This window comes from Zonotrichia albicollis, chromosome 6 (genome assembly GCF_047830755.1).
Source record: "Zonotrichia albicollis isolate bZonAlb1 chromosome 6, bZonAlb1.hap1, whole genome shotgun sequence".
NCBI classification, from domain to species: domain Eukaryota; kingdom Metazoa; phylum Chordata; class Aves; order Passeriformes; family Passerellidae; genus Zonotrichia; species Zonotrichia albicollis.
The window spans coordinates 57,089,935-57,109,013 of record NC_133824.1 but is presented as its reverse complement, the minus strand read 5'-3'; the positions used below and the strand labels follow the sequence as shown (position 1 = coordinate 57,109,013).

The window sequence follows — 19,079 nt, the reverse complement described above, 5'->3', positions numbered from 1 at the left end:
TCAGCAGCCTCTTTGTCTCCATGCAACTGCTCTTTTACTGAAAATGGTATGGCAGCACAGAGAGCACAACATGAATTTAAGCAGTGAAGCTGGGAGAAAACTTCTTGTTGTCTTAAGGGGGGAAAAAAAAAAAAAGAGTGAAATCCCACTTACTTCCTCACTGGAAAAAACAAAATGCAGGCTCTCCCTCCTTGCAGCCATATGGATGCCATCACTGTGGCAAAAGATTTCAGTGGTCAGAATCACTCACTGCCCTGTCAGCCAGCTCCATCCCTCCCAGGGAATGATCACAGGGAATAATTTTAAAGGGTCTGTACCAGACAAAGCCATGTTTTACATGGTAGCTTTATTTTTCCATAAAGGAAATCTCTACTCATGTAAATAAGCTTCCCTGCAATTTGCATCTTCTCCCAAGATTGTCCTAAATTTTACAAGTACAGTATACTGAAATTCCACACTAACTTTTTTCTTATGTTTAGTATTAGAAGCATGTGGTTTTTTTCAGTATTCTGCATGTTGTTGTAAGAACAAATATTAGGACTGATGAGACAGATTTACTTAACATTGCTGATCATCTTGCTTCTTCTAAAATATGAAATCAGGAGTATTTGTGTAAAACACCAACCACTTAAAACAAAACAAAATAAATGCCTGTGGACTTTGAACCCAGGCCTGCCATGCAGTGTGCCTTCATTAACAAATCCTGTGCTGTGCAAACCTGCCATTTGACATGATCATTATCCTCATTCCCCAAACACCTTATAAAATCAGATTATTTATCACTAGATGAAATGACAAATCCATCATCCCCTAACAAATGATACCTAGTGCCTTTGTTAGACAAACACAGACACCTGACCTTTGACAGCTTGTTTTATTTCAGGATTAAAAAAAGGAGGTTTTTTTCCCAGGAGTTTTTCTCTTTCCATTTCTCTAAGGAAGCAACCCCACAGAAGCACTTTGTGCAATCCCTAGCAAAGCCAGCACCCCAAAGTGTTAAAGCACCCTAAACAATCCCAGGACAGCTCATTTCTCCCAGGACACGTGTGTGGATGCACACACCTTCTCCTTGAAGCCAAGGTTAAATGTGTTCACATTAATGCATCCACTCACTCCCAAGTGGTCAGTGCTAAAAAATGCACTCTGCTTTCTGCCTTAGTCATGCACACAAAGGTAAACATTTTGAAGTTCAATTCAACCTCACATAAGAAAAACAAAACAGAAAATAAATCAATTCCTTTTCCTTATCACTGGAGGAGATGCTTAATATTTGCCAAGTGGGAAATTTCATCTTTAATTTTATCTCATTTCTAGAGATGAAATACTACAAAGCCTCTTTGTTACCTATTATTTGTTTATTTCATAGGCATGAAAATAGGAGTAGTGTTTATTTTTTTTACTAGTCATTTATTTTATCTGTTATTTGCCAAAATCTATCAATCTGACCTCAGAAGTAAATTTAATCTTCCCAAACTTTATAACCTTAGATACCATCTATCACACTATATTCCCCCCAATTCCAAAGATTTAGTTCTGTAGGAGATAAAGTGGATTAAAGACATATTGAGGATTATAGATTATGTAGTTAGAACAAACACAGGCAAGTATTTCAAATAGCTGACCCTACAGAAAGGAATCACATTCTGTTCTCAAGATGATATACAAAAATAGAAAGCACATTCCACTAGGAAAATATTTACTTAATAATTTATCATTTAAGAACTACTACTGTACAAATGAAAGTACAAACGACAGCATATTGAAATCCATGTGAAAATACACATGTAGTGATTACAACACGTCTTCAGTTTCAATTGTGATTGGATTTACAAAGTTTACTCTATTCCAGCATGAATCACACTTCAGTTTTCCCTCAAAGTCCTACGTTTAAAGCAGATTCCAATTTTTTTGGATGGAAGAGGCTGACACACACAGTGCTGCCAAAAAGTCTAGAATTAAAAGGATAAAAATCTCCAAGTATCCAACTGGAAAGAAATGCCAGTGAGATATAAGAATCAATTTAGTCCAGACATTAATAACTTCCTTAATGATCTAATGATTAAAATAGCATATAGATAACATCTTCAGAGGATATTAAATAGAGAACTTTGAGTAGCAGCAAAGTCAAAAATAATACAAAGGAACCTAAGCACATTCCTAACACAGCTAGAAAATAATGTGAAATTCAATTTGGAAAAACATCAGCTAATACATCTGGGAAAAATAATCCCAAATATAGATATTCAATATGGACAAGAAACTTGGGAAACAACAATGCAGAAAAACTGCATTAACCACAAAAGCAGCATGAGAAAGAAAAAAAAAAAAAGAAAATAAAAAAGAGGGAGGCAGGGTCTGTCCAGCCACTGAACGTAGGAATGGGGAGAAGGCAGAATCACCTCCCTTTCACCATCTGACAACTCTCCCAACATGAAGCACACACGAGTGGCTGCTCTATTCCACTCCTCCTTGCAGCTCTGGACATGAGACAGGTCCTGTTCCTTCAGACATTTTACACAGGCAAAACATACTATCAACTATTGAGTGCTTTAGCTTAAAAGACCAAGTGTAATGAAAAACAGGCTGTGAATTTTTTATTGTAGATGATGTGGTGATTTAGAGCTTTTTTGTTATATTTGATATATCAGAACACTTTAACCAGAAGTATAATACTTCTCCAAAAGCAAATAAACATGAAAATATGCTTATTTCCAAACCATTTGCTTTTTATTGACCATGAAGTTTTGGCACATCTCACCACAACTGAAATTACTTTGAAGATTTTGGCTCTCAAATGAATTTTTGCCATAGTGCAATGCCTGTTCATGTTGGGAACAACTGTACAAAACAAGGGAAGACAAACCAATGCTGCACTTGTATCAAATGAGGTCGCCTTAGAATCTATATGAAGAGCATGGCAATCCTCCTCTCTACAAAGTCCTTGATTAAGAAAGTTTCTGCAAGAGGAATGATTGCTCCTTACCAAGCAGGAAATAAGAGAAATTATAGCTATTTAATTTTTTAATTCTAGCTATTTAATTTTTTTTCCTAGGTATTACAGCATTCTTTCATTAGGAGAATATCCCAAAAACTTAAGAAAAATAGATTTACATTGATAATGAAAATTAGAATGTCCCCAATTCCCTTACAGTCAGAATCAGCTCAGACGCATATACAGAAACTCTACGTATTTTTGGGGTTTTGTAGTTTGTTTTTTCTGCTGTGAGGGTGGGATGTTCACCTCAAGAGTGTTAACTGGAAGATTTTATCCCATTTAAGATTATGGGATACCTGAACCAAAGCTTATACTTGGCCCATGAAGCAAGAGCTCCAAATGCTGTTCATTGAACTTGTCTGTGCACATTATGGATGTGGTAGTTTAGGGACAAACAGGACAGTAAAAGAACAGGAAGAGAAACAGACTTGTCCTGAGAAATTCAACACATTTCTCTTGCCACTGGAATTTCCTACAGTTAAAGAAAGACAAAATATTTAAAAATATATTCTTTTTTAAAGATTCTCTTTTTAAAGATCATCAACTCTGTGGCTGTCTTTTAAGATAGAATCTTTTTTATTTATTATTTGGGACACTCGTTTGTTCTTCCTGAAATTAAAGAAGAGTGAGAAATTTCACTCTGTGGCCTGGAATTTCACAGTTAACAGGAGGATGGAGTAAACATAACCTCAAGTACTTTGTTCCTCTCTCCCTCCTCGCCACGATTCCCGCTGACTCATGGCAATGAAGTGTTCAGAATTTTTCCAGGAGCCTTTTCACTGCCTGGCTTGTGCCTAACCCACAGTACAGAGCTCATTTGCTCATTCCTCTAATATTAGGAGACTCACAGCAGCTCTTTTTACTTGTGACTGCAGAGATTTCATCTGGCAGCTCAGATCATATTCCAAAGCAATTTACAGCAATGGACACTTCTTCTGAGATTATGGCATCCAAAATACAGGATAACAACCACCCTGAAATGTTGACTACTACTTCTTGAAGGTCACCTAAAAAGCCCTGCATCCCAACCCTCTCCCACATATATAATGGATCTGCTCCCACATCTTTGTCATCCAGCCACACCACTTTTCCAAGAGCCAAGCCCAGGTGCCAGAACTCCAGTCAAGGTCTCTATCACTTAAGGTACACAATTTTGGAGCTGTTCTTGTCACAGGGACTAAGAACCCCTTATTTCCATCAGCCTTCCTAGCCCTAAAAAGAATAACTAAAGCAGCATCTAGTCCTGAGTAAAATACTTGTTCAAGTCTGGGTACAGTCAAAAACAGATAGAAATTTTTACTAAGATTCCCTATTAAAGACAAATCACAAGAGTAGCTATTTTCCTCCTTCTCTCTGCCTCACCTTTTCATTCTTTATGCATTTTTTAAAGATGAATAGAAATTTCAACCACTGCAGTTTCATAGGACCAGTGAAGAAGGAGGTTTTGTATCCTAGTAAACAGAAGAGGAAGGGGGGGGAAGCAAGAAATACTCATGAGAGTGCATGGGGGAGAAAGGAAAAGGAAAATTATTGCATGAATAACAGATATGAAAGACTGTCTTGCAGCAAGGTCTGATTACTGCAACAGAGGCAGGATGGAGCTGGCATGTTCTTCCCAGGGTGGATCTCCATCCTGACAGGTCTGGTCTTGCCTCCAGAAGTGCACAAAAACAACCACTGTAACACATGGATGGAGCTGAAGGGGAGCAGACTATTCTTCTGTATAGGTACAGCTAATTTTATTCTATTGAGTTTGTCAATAACCTCTGCAATCCCCTCCACCTGGAGTGCTCCTTTTAACACGTGTGAGTTTTATCACCCTCTTGTGGAAAAATATGTTATCGTACCCATCAGAGGGTGCAAGAAGGAAAAGAAGTGGGAGTAAGGAAGGCACTGATAAGGAACAAGCATAGGAGAAACCAGGAGAATAAAGGGAAAGTGAAGGAGAACCAAGATGACACAGTACCACCTCAACTTCTTCAAAAAGCTATCCCAAAAATGTTATTTGAAAACATCAACAGAGCAAGCTGCCAAATTTATTCTCCCTTGGTAACATTGACAATATTCAACCAATAAGTTTTGTTCTCAACAGCAAATCAAGTACTGTCTCAGCTGTAATCACCACCTTTTGCATTTCTGTTTACACATAGATGGGAAAACATACTCTCTATAAACAGCTTTGAACAGTTAATCTTATGTGAAAGCAGAAAATACTAAATAGACTTTCTAATTTATACAGACTGCATATAACATCCGTGTCCTGCTGTTGGAATGTGAAAGAGGAAAGCACATGAGCAGAACTTGCCAAGAAAACTAATGCAAGTTTATGTATTCACAGTACATCCTACTGGGTAACATAAAGGAAAAATAAGAATATTTAATTCCTCTCAAATCTGAAATCATCCTTCCCTCAGTTTCTGACTATCCACAGTATCAATCTGTAATAGGAGAAATTTAACTTGCAGTAGATTTCCTTTGCAGCATAATCCATATGACAAAAGCAGTGAAAGCAACAAACAAATTTGCTACCACCTACGCTGTAAAATTTGAAAATCCAAGTTCAGTATAAGCACGTGGGAAAAAAAAAGCCAAGGAAGTCATAATAACATTACACTCATGACACTGCAAAGAAGCATAGAAATCCCAAACAACAAAAGCACAACTCAGACTAGGCAGCCACATCATGAGCATTATGAAAAAATACATCACACACAACACATCCCTAAAATTTCCTGAAAACCTTCCAGGAATCCCACAGAAAACTACAGACCACATCCAACTACAGTTACTACAATTCTTAATGACACTGAACTTTTTTTCTGATCCTCCTCAAAGAGTTAGAAACTCACTAACAATTCTAATGGCAGATCTCCTTAACATTATGATAAAAGAAATGCTGCCCCCCATATCCAAAATACATTTTTGCCCAGACAGTCTTCACAATGAAAAATATAAAACAGATAACCATGTAACTTATATTTATTTCATTTTTTAAATCAAAATCTGACAGCAAAGAACTCCAGACAACACACATTTCAACTTAACTTTATTGTTCATGATGGTATCTGATTTTTCAGAATAAAAATTGTTGTCACTGAGTAATTTATCATATCTCCTGCTGGGGGCCAAGTTCTAAAACTGATACTTTTCACCAGCAGGGCCACAAAGGTGTCAGCATTTACTCATCACCCCTGAGATACCACTCATGGTTTACTTCAACTTCTGCAAAATGCCATCGAGTAAGGACAGCTGAATCTGTGACTGCTATTTGGCAGGAGATGCACCTTTTCCAATTCATAAAAATCTTCAGAAATACCCTAACTCTGCACAAACTCCTGTAATCAGAAGAGCTGTCTGCAGCCTCCACATCTCCTGTAACTCGGTCAGCTCTGAGTCCAACACCGAGCCCTCAGAACAAGCTCCTCAGCTCAGGAACACGAGAAACTGCTGTCACAGAAGGGCTGGCACCATGTCCAACCCTGTAAAACACACCTTACAGCAATCTGATATTCTAATTTTTCTTTTGGGAAGCTACCCAGAAATGAGCCATTTCACTTATTTTTTTTTTTTTTCTTTCAGCCCATATAAGCAGGTACAGCAATTGTGCTGCATTGTTTTCCTCCTCTGCCCCAGACTCTGGCAGATACTACAGGAAGGACCTTGCACTTCACACACAAGGCAAATACTACTAAGAACCTGTCATTCATACTGGAATGGAAGAAGAGTGGAAAAATCAACAAAGAGAATAAATACAAAATAATAATCATTTTTTATAAAATCTATTTAAAATGCTAAAGTGTTTTAAAATAAAATCTTAAATACTTTGTTTTCAAGCAAAAAAAAAATTGTTAATGTCAGACATACTGTGACTTGAAAAATAAACTTCCTACAGGAAATTCAAAAGTAAAATGACACTGACATGTATAATTTTCAAAATGCATATACTCCTAGATTCATTTAACACAATAATTAGAAAAAAACTGGTGAAAAACCTTCAATTACTGTGGATCATTATTACTCCTATTCAAAGTGATTCCTCTTTGGTCTGACTACAAGACTTCATTGAAAACAAACAAAATTCTCAATCAAGTGCAACAACTAAGGGCAGAAAAGTATTTTACACTGATTCTTTGGACATCTGCTTTATCTTCTGGAATGCTTGATAAAGATCCTCAGACTGTAGCTGCACTGTTCTTTACTTTAAGCAGAAAACCACAGACACAGAAACTACCAACCCTACATAAATATCCACCAGCATTTCAGATTAGCTGAATTAACTGTTTGAGAGGACACAGGATCAAGCACATCACTAAAATCAGGAGGAGGTGGAATGTTCCCAACAATCTGTTTTACTCTGTGGCCCTCAGACATTTCTCTCGGCAGATCAGAGGCCACACTTGGCTCCAGAACTTCTCAAAGTTTTGCCACCAGGAAAAAAACCTTCCTGTCACTGCACCTGCAACCAGAATGACATTACCAGGGAGGTTTCAAAGGAAGATTTTAGTATTTTTCTAACAGATTTGCCTTAACCTCTCATGCAGCAAAGTGAGCCCATCTGCTGATACTTGTGAGTTATACAGTTATCAAGAGTCCAGTAATCCATAAATACCTATCCTACCAAAACTCCCTGAACTCCCCAAGTCCCCTCCTCTGTTACTAAGGATTTTTGCCTGATTGAGTCAAAGAAACAGTAATAACATGAATGAAAAAACTGTAGGTGAAAGGAAGTTACCCTGAACCTAAAAATAGTTGTGTGTCCTCCTCCCACTCCCCAGAAAGCATTAATGAAAGTGCTCTTTTCTCAGGGAGGCAGTAGCTTACAATGGATGAATGTGAAAGGACTGCTGCCTTACTATAAAGCTCTACCAATGAACAGAAGTACTATCCCATTTGAAAAACAGAAAATTAAATAAACTCAAAATATAAACTTTGTATAAGACATTAAATATGTCTATAGCTTATTTATATACACTTCTATATTATACACATGTAATATACACAAACACAGATTTTATAAATACACATATAATTCCAGAGATATGGAAATTGTGTTCTTTCACAACAGTAAAGCTCCATAACATAATCAATTATAAAGGCAGCACTATACTTCAACAAGCATGTGCACTATATAGAAATAATAGCCTGGCTGAACCAGAACTTGTATTTGTTGAAGGTACTTCAGGGAAGGAATATAAAGGAGGTACTTATTACAGAAACAGGAGGTTTTATTACAGACCCACAGAGTTACACTTGGGCACAGAAAAGAAAATGGCAATATTATTAGAGAGATAAGTATTACTGGGAACATTATAAAGACATACTGTACAAGTACAGACTGAAACAAAAAGTTTTTCATGATGATGGCCAGGTTGGATGGAGCTCTGAGCAACCTGGTCAGTGGAAGGTGTCCCTGTCCATGGCAGGGGGCTGGAATGAGATGATCTTTAAGGTCCCTTCCAACCCCAACTGCTCTGTGACTCTGTGATTCTATGATAAAGTCTAAACACTCTGCAGAAAATTATCAAGATTTTAGACTTAATCTTGTGAAGAGTACAAAAACACATTTTATATAATTACAACTTACTTCACTTTAAAAATTATTAAAAAGAAAAAAAGAAAAGGAAAAGGTGGGAATCATCATCACTAAACACTTCCAGAAGCCAGGCTGAGAAATTCCGGAAGTAAAACAATTACACTGGAGGCTTCAAAAGCAAAGCAAAACAAAACAAATCCAAACCACCTTCCCCCAAAAAACAAAATATAACCCACACCACTCTGGCCATAGGAAAACTGCCAGTCCTAGAGAGACTCAGAAATGAATACAGAGAACTGACTGGAAACGTTGGAAGATTGTGGGTAAGCTGACAGAATTCCTCACCAACTGCATTTTCACCCATACACTGTTAAGATGAGAGGGTATTTCTTCTACTTAACCTGCCCATTCTCTACAAATGTTGTCCTCCAAAAATACATTCCCAATGTGGGAGACAGTAACAAGCAATCAAAAGTATAAAAAATAAAATTAAAAAAAAAATCAAAAAACCAGAATGTAATTAGTGTATTGAAACACCCTGAAACCTTTAAGATCACTGGAAAAAAATTTCCACAATCAACAGATGTAAACAGGTTATAAAGAAAGTTAAGTGCATATTCAAAAACCAACTGACAAGAGCACAAAGAAAGTGAAGAAATTTATTACTTATGACTAGAACATTATACATATTCTTAAAAAAATATACTAAATGGACTAAGTACTTCTTCATTTTGAGATTGTGGCCCTGTTCCCAAATCTTACACAGAGATGGCCTGTTATGTCCAGATTTATATCAACCAGAATGGGCATAAAATTCCCAGAAGCAGTTCCAGGATTCATCCCTGATTATGTACATGCAGCTCAAACCAAATTCCAGTGTTTCTTCCATGCAATAAATTAGGAGTCCTAAGATCTATTTCTAATTCTGTAAATAAGGCTGAATTTTATTTTGGGAAATCATAACCACTATGACCCTAAATTCCTGTTTATTTATGAGAAGAGAGCATTTAGCTCAGTGATTTTATTAAGAGTTTACTGATATTTGTATATCTGATATCTGTAAAACATTCCAAATGTCTCAAATGAAGAGCAGCACAGACAAGATAAGCAGGCAGCTCCCATGGAAGCCAACAGAAAACAAACTCTGTCCTTCTTCTACAACTCAAATCATAACTACTTCTCATATTACAAGTTTCAGGTGGCATCCATAGGTCTGCAAAGCCCTGGATACTTTTTTTATGCTAAAGGAATACTTTAAAAATTCAAAAGTAACTGCATTTGAACAAGAAGGTGCACATCTTGCAGTTCTCAGTTGAGAGTCTTTTCAAATTGTTAGAATTTTTTACTCTTTAGGAACCTCAGCATTTGACCAATAGATAACATTCACAAGAAAAGCTTATAATAAAATCTCAGCTATAGGGAAATAATTTAATGATCAAAAGCAAACAGCAAGTGGAAAGAGATTTTTCCCTTTTTGACTATGCAACGCTCTTTTGTTGCCACTACACCAATTCTTTAATGCCATGGAAACTATCTGATAAATGTATTAGAAGCTCAAAAAATTTCATAATATTGAGGTAGCAAAGCAATTGGTACTGTTGACAGAGAACTTCTGCTCTGAGCACTTATTTTAAGGAGGAAAAACCACCTAAAAATAAAAATCATACTTTGAAACATTTTCAACAAAAATATACAATAGTTGCAGAGAACATGAAAGTAACCTTCAGTAATTACATCAAATCATTGGAAAATGTGGAAGGATGACAGGAAAAAAACACACCCTGAATTAGAAAAATGGGATACAAATGATTTAACAATGAACAGTCTGGCTTTTGGATGGTTTGCTTTCCCTAACTTCTGTATTTGTAATGAGGACAAGGGGGGGGGCAACGATGCTGTGAGAGGCATGCAGGTGCTCTGTGCAATTTCTCAGGATGCTAAATGTGCATTTGTAAGACACATGATGTTTTTAATCATCTCTGTGTAAGTTTTCATCCTCTGAACACTCCCCTGCCTCTACAGACACCAGGCAGAAACACAAATGAGCTCCCCCTCCCCCTTTTGCAGGTAATACTGAAATTGCTCTGTTTTCACATGTCCAGCACTTACAATACACTCTTTTTCCAGCCAAATGCTTTCTAACATTGCACTCCTGCTGCTCCACCTCTAGAGACTTCTAAGTAAAAAGAGCAGCTATACAAAATGAAAGCAAAATAGTCCTCCAATAAATAATACACCTATCCAATGCAGCTACAATCCTATTTTCCTCTACAGAGCAAGCTCGATTTGAGGCACGCCACAAACCTGGTTAGCAAAGAGGCACACAGATGGAATTACTCAATCCCAAAAAGGGGCCCTTCACCAGGACTGCTCTGTCACAAGCCAGTTACACCTAAGGCACCTGTCAGCCTGGGGAAAACCAGCAGCCTCTTCAAAGGACAGCCCAAATCCATCATGCACTGCGAGATCCACTGGGGAAAGCATGCAACCTTCAAAAAATGCACGTGAGAAACTACAGAGGAGCACACACAGGCAAAATGCACCTGTGCCACAACTCCCATGTGCACCTCCCATCCCACTCCTCTACACTTCAAACAAAGGAGAAAACACTGGGCTTAAAGTGTTATATTGGACAAGAGTCAGATTTTTAAAGATAACTGCAAATTAGATTTAGTCACAATGCAATAAATAAAAATATAATGAAATCATCTAAAAATTTAAGTCTTTACTCTAAGCAAACAGCAGTTTTTTGACTTAGGGCTTTTGAAAGCCTGAACTCAGCCCAGCAAAGCCTCAGAAGGAACATCTTGTTTTCCAAATACATTAAATGTTTGTTTGCAAACTGATACCATCCACACACTTTTTTAAAAAAATATGAGAGTAACAACTTCATTTCTGTATACGTTTTTTCCCCTGAAATGAGCAACACTGAAAATTCCAGTTGTTCTTATTCCATTTCCTAAATAGCAGCTTATCCTTCAGACATGTACAGAGCATCAAAACACAGCATCCCCCTTATTTTTCTTTCCCAAAATATTTTTATTACCAAAGAACAACAACAAGGCTGGTGTATCTATCTGTTTTTGCAATACAGGCATGTAAGCTCACAGAAGGCAACAGACTGCATTAAAACACTACCAAAACAAGCCATTTCACTCTGTGTGACTCTGCCCCTAGGGAGAGGAAGGAGAGCAGATAAGATGTGACAGATGTGTAGTCACGTCACTTAATACACTCCTGGAAGGTGCTCAGATCATTATGGTGACAGGCAGAGTATAAAAACTTGCAAGGAATGGACCAAGCAGTTACCCAGTTTTCTGCATACATGATTCTTGTAATCACAGAAGATACTGAAGGCCATAAAGTGCTGTTTGAGATAAAGCAGCCTGACAATGTCAATATGCAATATATCCACCAAAAAATTAAAAAAAAAAAAACAGAAGGGAGCATAGCATGGATATTTGTATAAGACCCCTCCATGATGCATATGAAATACAGATGATGAATATGAATTTGAGGTCTGTCCTCTAAAAAGTTCCCATACTGAAATATTTCTGAAGAGGTTTAATTAAACCTGAAATTTACCCAAACCAGGAAGGTGATCAATTGCACATCTCCAAACTAAGCTCAGTTTTCTGAGACTTTAAAAAGCTACTTTGCAGGTATCTCTTCTCTATTTGGGTGTAAAAGACAAAATTTTCCAGGATAAAACTGGAAATCATGTGGTTACTGGGCAGAAGAAATAAGACTAGTCACTTGTTGGAAGGTGAGTGTAACCATAAGAGTTAAAAAAAAATCAGGACATTGATGGAATTGGTCAAGAAAAGGATGAACAACACAGGAGAAAATAATTTCCTCACTTCTTGCAGACTTAACAACCCTGAATGTTACAAATATTAATGTAGGTCAAGAATATTTCCAAACAGCAGCATGATTTTTAGCTGCCAGTGTCCCTTCTGCAGGGACCAATAGCTCTGCTGTTCAGAGAGATTGTTGGGCCCAAATCCCACCAATTAATCTGCACAGGTAGATGCCTGCACCTCTGGGAATCTGCATTAAGGCAAAGAGGGAAAACCAACTCCCAGGATCACATTCTTCATTTGAAGCTGGACCACTGTAACTCATTATGACACTAATCATAAATGTCTCACCAACACTCTCTGCTCCCCATCTGTTTGTTTTATCTTATTATAGTTTTATATCTCAATCCTCAGGACTGGCTGCAGTAGTCACATGAAGCACCTGGACACGCCTGTGTTTCTGCAAGGCGAGGTCTCACTGATTTACTCATGCTTGTGCCCATGCCTGCTTTACTCCCTGAATGGGACTACAGAATAGAGAGAAATAACTACAACATCAATTTCTTCATTTGTACAAATAGAAATCCAAATGTTTTCCACTAATCCCATCATTTAAGCCATAGGATAAACTCCAGTCACCTTCCAAAATGTAGCAACTGGCATGAAATAACCTGCATATCAAAAATTACCTAAAAAAGCGTAAAACTGAGCTTTAAAATTATTTGAAAGAAGTATTTGCTTCTTTATCATATTTTCACTAAACAACAAAAGAGTTGAACAACAAAGAGAAAAAAAATTTTTAGAATTGCAGAATAACCTGAGTTGAAAGGAACCCACAGGATCATTGAAGTCCAACTGCTGGCCCTGCACAGGATCACCCAAAGAATCACAAATAATATTCACTGCAGACTACAAAGTCAAATCCAATGGCAGCAACCAACCCTAAACTGAGAAATACTGGAAAAAAGTCACCACCAAGCACAGTGCAGGGGGGCTGGGTGCACATTCAGTTTGACTCAGGATACTCCATTTGTGCATTCTTACAGGAAGCCACAGAAAGAAGCCCAAAATATTGCAATGACAGCTCCACTGGAACTAAGCCTGTTCCTATTAAAGAATCCTACTTTTAATTAAATTTAAAGTGAGAGATTTTTGGGGGTGTTGAGGTCCATTGGTTTGTATTTTTGCAACTACTGTATCCTTATGAAGTGGGGTTGAGAACCAACTGAAGCACAATTCCACATTTGTTACATATTCCAATACTCTGATTAACACATTTGTCAAACAAGGTAGATGAGAGAATGTGGGGAATACACTTGCCCAAAAAGGAAGAAAAGGGACAACATTAAACCTAATAAACTTCCTATTTTCCAGAATTATCAGCACCAGCCATGCCTATATTCACTACTTAGAGCAGAAATGAAGAATAGCAATGAAAAAAACACACAGAAGTAAATAAACCATTTGAGAAGTTGGTGTTGAAGACTTCTGAAAGGCGATTTCCCCTTCCTCACCAGACAGACATTCTGAGAGGTGCTTCTGACCCCTGGATTTGTACTGAAATTCAGTGACAACTAAAATTATGGAGAAGCAATCAAGGTATCACAGAGATATTGACATGCCTTTAAGAAGAGTATGCTGGATAATATTTTTCCTTCTCAAACCAGAGGTTAAATCTGCCAGCAGAAACTCAACCAGCATTGGGATATGCAAGATCTCAAAACAGCAGGGCCTTGCCTAAGACCACATTGGCAGCATCTTTCCCCTTGGGAGGCTGCAGCTCATGGGACCTTTCCATTTCAAAATCCAGCAGAAGGCAGGACCTGGGAGCTATCCATGCACAAATGGTAAGAGAGGGGATCCCACCTCCTCTCTTGCTGTAGGGGCTGCAGATCCACACACCAAGGAAATACTAAAAACCAATTTCCTTCAGTTCACAAGTCCATTTACCCTTACCAAAATTACTGCTGATTTATGTCAGCTGCTGAGGATTCACAAACCAAAACACTCTTGCACAAAGCCTGAGAGCCTTGAAAATTCAAGTCGTGGTAGGGGTTAACATCAGCATTTAAAACTTCCAAAAGTATTGCAAACAATTACCACACCCTCAAGTTCACAGATAAAATATTTTGTAGAGCTTAAATACATATACATCTGGTATGAAACATTTCTCAATGCCTGCAAAACTTCCCTGCAATTCCTGACAATACTTTGATTTTCTAAGTTGGTTGTAGAGCAAAAATTGTTTAATTTATTAAAAACTGTGTTTGATCTTACCTTTTAGCAGAGGCAGGGGAGTTAACTCGATAGGCTTGCCCTGAGACCTGAACTGGGAGGAGCTTTGTGACCTCTTCTGTCTGGCTTTTCTGACGGACTTCCGAGAAAATCCGTCTACTTTATCCACTGATGGAGGAGTAGTTGGTGCTGAGGACATATCCCTACTGAAGGAAAGCATGTGTTAAAAGTGTGTCCCAAATGAGTGAAACAGGTAAAGATTCATCTAAACTTTCCAAATATCTTCTTCCTGTTGACAACTCACACAGATAAACTGTTGAGAGGTCTAACCCATCTTATGGATAGAATAAACTTAATTATTAGTGTAGTAATTCCTATTGCTTACATTTTTATTTGTGTCTCCTATTTGCCATAAATTTCAGACCTAATGCTGACATCACTGCATTCAGAACTTCATCAGAACAGAACTTCACACACCTGCAGACCAGACTGTAGCTTTAAATTATGCACTCCTTGGGATGAAGTCATTTCAACTTACTCTGATAAAGAATGGGTACACAAAAAGGCACAGATGGTTTTTTGGCATTAAGGACAAAAAACATAGGACAGAACAAAAACTCCATTTATTTGCCACACCTACATACAAGATTTTATAGAAATTTAGGAAACTATAGTAAAAAGTACTGCTATGCTTCACAATTTCACTAACACTGACACAAATTGTGCATATTCCTTCTTTATTCTCCACTTCAGAAACACTCAGTTGTTTTCCTGTGAGTGCCTTTACATGTGGTTATTCCATGTCCTGGCATTTCTGGACGACTGGCAGTGTGGTAGCAGTAACTGCTCTAAGGGCATGAGACACACAAGGTTTGCAGGGAGAGGCAGAGAGCCAAAAAAGGCTTCTGCAAGCAAAAGTAAGTTTGTTTCCCAACTTCAGCTGGCCTAGGCAATAGGCATTGCTTCTTCCTACAAAACCTGCCTTGGTGGTATTCCTGCAGCTGATTCTGTACCTCTAGCAAACACTGAATTAATGCATCCAGCTATTTTATTTACCAGTCTGGTCCTGCCTGTTAAAAAGGCCCATCAGAGCTCGATGAAACCCATGAGTAATACTCAAGGCAGAGGAGACAGGAGGAATTCAGGCCTACACGTTACCAGCAGCAGCTCGGTGCACAGTTCACTCCAGCAGCCTCATCTGCATTCATTAATTAACACGACCATTAACGAGGGCAGCTCTGGCGATTTCGGCCAGGACAGGCACCCGTGCAAAGTTAAGCATCGGCGTAAGCACTCGCAGGATCAGGGTCTTAGAGCATGTCCTTGGAAAGCATTACTCATCCCCAATGTCTGTTGACTTCAATTACCAAAGTGACTCCTCGTGTGCTACAAGAAGTTGATTCCACAACATACAGAACGCTTTCGAGTACTTATTATTTTTATTGAAATGATCTGGTTACTCGTGTGCTTGGTAGATTACTAAATCCACTGAAACAGGCATTATTTGGGTTTGTCTTTTGTAAGAAAAGCTTTCGAAAGCAAGATTTGTTGCAACAGTGTAAACAAGCTCCAAAAGATAAGAACTATTTAATGCAAAATTCCATATAGGTGCAGTGAATCTATCAAAAATGGAGTATAAACTCCATAGCTTCTTCAAGGAAGCATGTGCAGCACCCAGAAGCTGAACTGTGCAGCTGGCATTACAATAATGAAAAAAAACCTTATTCCATCTTTTTGATTTCTCCTGAGGTATTCTTTCACTACCAGCTTAGGCTTTCTAAATATAATATACTATCAGCAACATGAACCCGTACCTTAAACTGGTCTTGTTTATCACCCAGGCAAAAAAAAAAAAAAAAAAGAAGCCAGCATCACCAGGGCATTCAGGCCCCAGCCAAGATTAATAAATAAAAAAGTCAGATAAACTGGAATAGAATGGCCTGTACTTTAGTAACCCACTTCTAAGATTTCAACAGTCCGCCAAAAAACACACAAAGTTACCTGTTACATAAACCAAATTCTGAATATATCAGCAAAAATATATTCCCTAAACGTGAATCGGTTTGGCCCCATCTCATCTCATCAGAAAGCTTCCCCTCCTCATCACGTGCATCATTAAAGTGTAACCATCCCTGCAGAAATGTTTGCACGCTCTCTCCAAATCAAATTACGAAAAATAATAAAAATAGTAATAATGGACAGCGACTAAAGTAGATCACTTAAACTGCAGGATCATTGTGTCAGCAAGGAGCTTTACTGACACTTCTCTGCTGTAAATTTAGTAACAGTTTCCCTAACCTGCTTTATAAATTATTAAAATCTAATTCTAATTCAACAAGACTACATCCAGCCTAACAACCTTACAGTAAACACTGATCTTTTTTTTCGCCTCTCCAAATGAACATTCGCTGCCCCGCATACACTATCACAGGGAAATACTCTGTTTCCACCAACAGTGGGGGGGAGGGGGGGAATAAAGCCCGAGATTATTTATTGTGTGCGAGGGGGAAAAGCTGCAAACCCGGCCACCGCTCCCCGCTTCCTCCGCTCCATTCCCCGAGTATTTTGGTAAATACGAAGCCACGCTCATCAGATCCGCCGGTCCCGGGGGTGGGGGGGTGGGGGGGGAAGTGAAAATACCGACGGCTATCGGCGGGGAAGGGAGCAGAGGCGCAATTATCCGCTCTCGGCTGTCATTTCCAGACGGGATCTCCGCAGCTGGAACATGTCCTCCCGCAGCCCCCCGCGCCTCCTCCTCCCGCACCGCCGGGCCGCCGATGGAGTTACCTTGACGCTCCCGGTAGAGAAGCCGGAGACGGAGGGAGGCGGCGGCGGCCTTGGCGGAGCGCGGCCGATGCCTGGCGGCGGCGGCGGCCCGAGTGCGGTTCTCGCCGGGCTCGGTCGCTGCCGCGGCGGCGCAGGAGCCCTGTAGGCCTCGGCCTCGGCGGCGGCGGCAGCGCGGCCTCCCCGGCGCAGGGCGGCGTCGGCGGCGGGTTCAGGCGCGGGCGGCTCCGCTCAGTCCCGTGCACTCCCCGCTGCCTGCGGTGCTGCTGCCTCTTCACATTCCCGGAGAAGGGCCCTGCGAGGCGGGAGGGAGCCGAGCCGAGCCGAGGGGGAGCGGCGGGCGCGGGGGGAGGCAGTGCCGGGCAGGGCGGGGAAGCGCTGCTGTTCCGCCGGCGGCTGGCGCGGGGGAGAGCGAGCGGAGGGTCCCGGTGGGCGTCGGGGTCTCGCTCCTATTGTGGCTCTCAGCGGGCTCCGGCCATGGCACTCGCTCGCACGCACTCGCTCTCGCTCACAACCGAGCGCGCTGCTGCCACCGCCCCCCGCCCGCGGACCGCCCCCGACCGCCCACCGGAGCCGCCTCCGGGACGCGCCGCCTCAGTGGCGCCCGGAGCCGCCTTGGCCGCCGGGAGCGCCGGGAAAGGGCCGCCCCCTCCCCCGGCAGCGCGGCCCCGCAGCCCCGCGCGTCCCTCGCCTCTCTCGCCTTTCTCGCCTTCGCGTCGCTCTCATCCCTGTGCCGGGCGAGCGGCGGGGCCCGTCGGCTGGGCAGTAAAACCCGGCGCTGCTGAGGGGAGACCGCGCTCAGGCTGAGGTAAAGCCCCGTGGGAGCCTCTTGGGGGGCGCAGAGCCGCTGCCCGGGGCGGACTGCGGACGAGGGGCCGCGCTGGGTGCCGCCGGAGGGACCGAGCCGGCGGGTCCCTGCTTTGGGAAACTGCACCCCCTCACTCTTCTCTGCTGCAGCTCTGCACCCTTGGGTTTCTCAGCCCAGTGTGTGATCGCTGCCTGCATCCCTTTTTTTTTTTTTTTTTTGGCCCCCTGAGTATATTTATATGTACTTGGAACTAGGGACCAGCACAATGACTGCTTGTAGATGCCATAGTTAAATATCGTAAACTTCGGTTAAATTTATCTGCCCGATGGCTTGGTGTTTGATGGTTTTGGTTTGTTGGTTTTTGCTGGGGGTTTTCCCAAAATACAGCTAATGGCTACAGGGTAACGAAGCTGGGCAAGGATCTGCAGCACCAAGTCCTGTGAGGAGCAGCCGAGGGAGTTGGGGATGTTTAGTCTGGAGAAGAGGAGGCTCAGGGGTGATTTTAGTGCTCTGCAACTCCCTGAAAGGCGGGTGTAGCCAGGGTTCAGTCTCTTCTCTCTCAGACAAGTGACAGAAATAAAGGGACAAAGTAGGGGATGTCAGGGAACATCCCTGGTGAGCCAGGGGAGGTTTAGGTTGGACATTAGAAAGAATTCCTGTACAGGAAGGGTGATTAGACATTGGAATGGGCTGCCCAGGGAGATCGATGGAGTTACTGTCCCTGGAGGTGTTTAAGGAAAGACTGGTGTGCCGTGGTCTGGTTGACAAGGTGGTGTTCAGTCCTAGATCTCAGAGGTCTCTTCCAGCCTCACTCATTGTGTGATTCTGCAATGGTGTTAATGTCAATGTTATGTTTTAAAATAAGTTGACATCTATGAGTAGCAGCCCTCCTATGTCGATATGACCAAATCCTTCTGACATATA

General features: G+C 40.7%; 2 protein-coding genes across 3 annotated transcripts in view; one reads left to right on the top strand and one right to left on the bottom strand.

Annotated features, from left to right (window-relative positions):
• The window catches only part of PPP2R5E (protein phosphatase 2 regulatory subunit B'epsilon), a 70,728-nt gene extending 53,239 nt beyond the window's left edge, over positions 1-17,489 (bottom strand). Inside the window, exons 1-2 of one of the 2 annotated variants that reach the window (XM_005491642.4) lie at positions 17,351-17,489; positions 14,606-14,769 (exon numbers count right to left, since the gene is read on the bottom strand). In XM_005491642.4, the coding sequence (XP_005491699.1) occupies positions 14,606-14,762 (157 nt within the window). In that variant the 5' untranslated portion in view covers positions 14,763-14,769; positions 17,351-17,489. The remainder of the gene's footprint in view (positions 1-14,605; positions 14,770-17,350) is intronic. The other variant, XM_005491643.4, reaches the window with a different exon arrangement.
• The window catches only part of LOC141729298 (uncharacterized), a 28,372-nt gene continuing 24,952 nt past the window's right edge, over positions 15,660-19,079 (top strand). Inside the window, exons 1-2 of the mRNA XM_074542209.1 lie at positions 15,660-15,911; positions 17,225-18,155. Coding sequence (XP_074398310.1) covers positions 15,660-15,911; positions 17,225-18,154 — 1,182 coding nt within the window. The 3' untranslated portion in view covers position 18,155. The remainder of the gene's footprint in view (positions 15,912-17,224; positions 18,156-19,079) is intronic.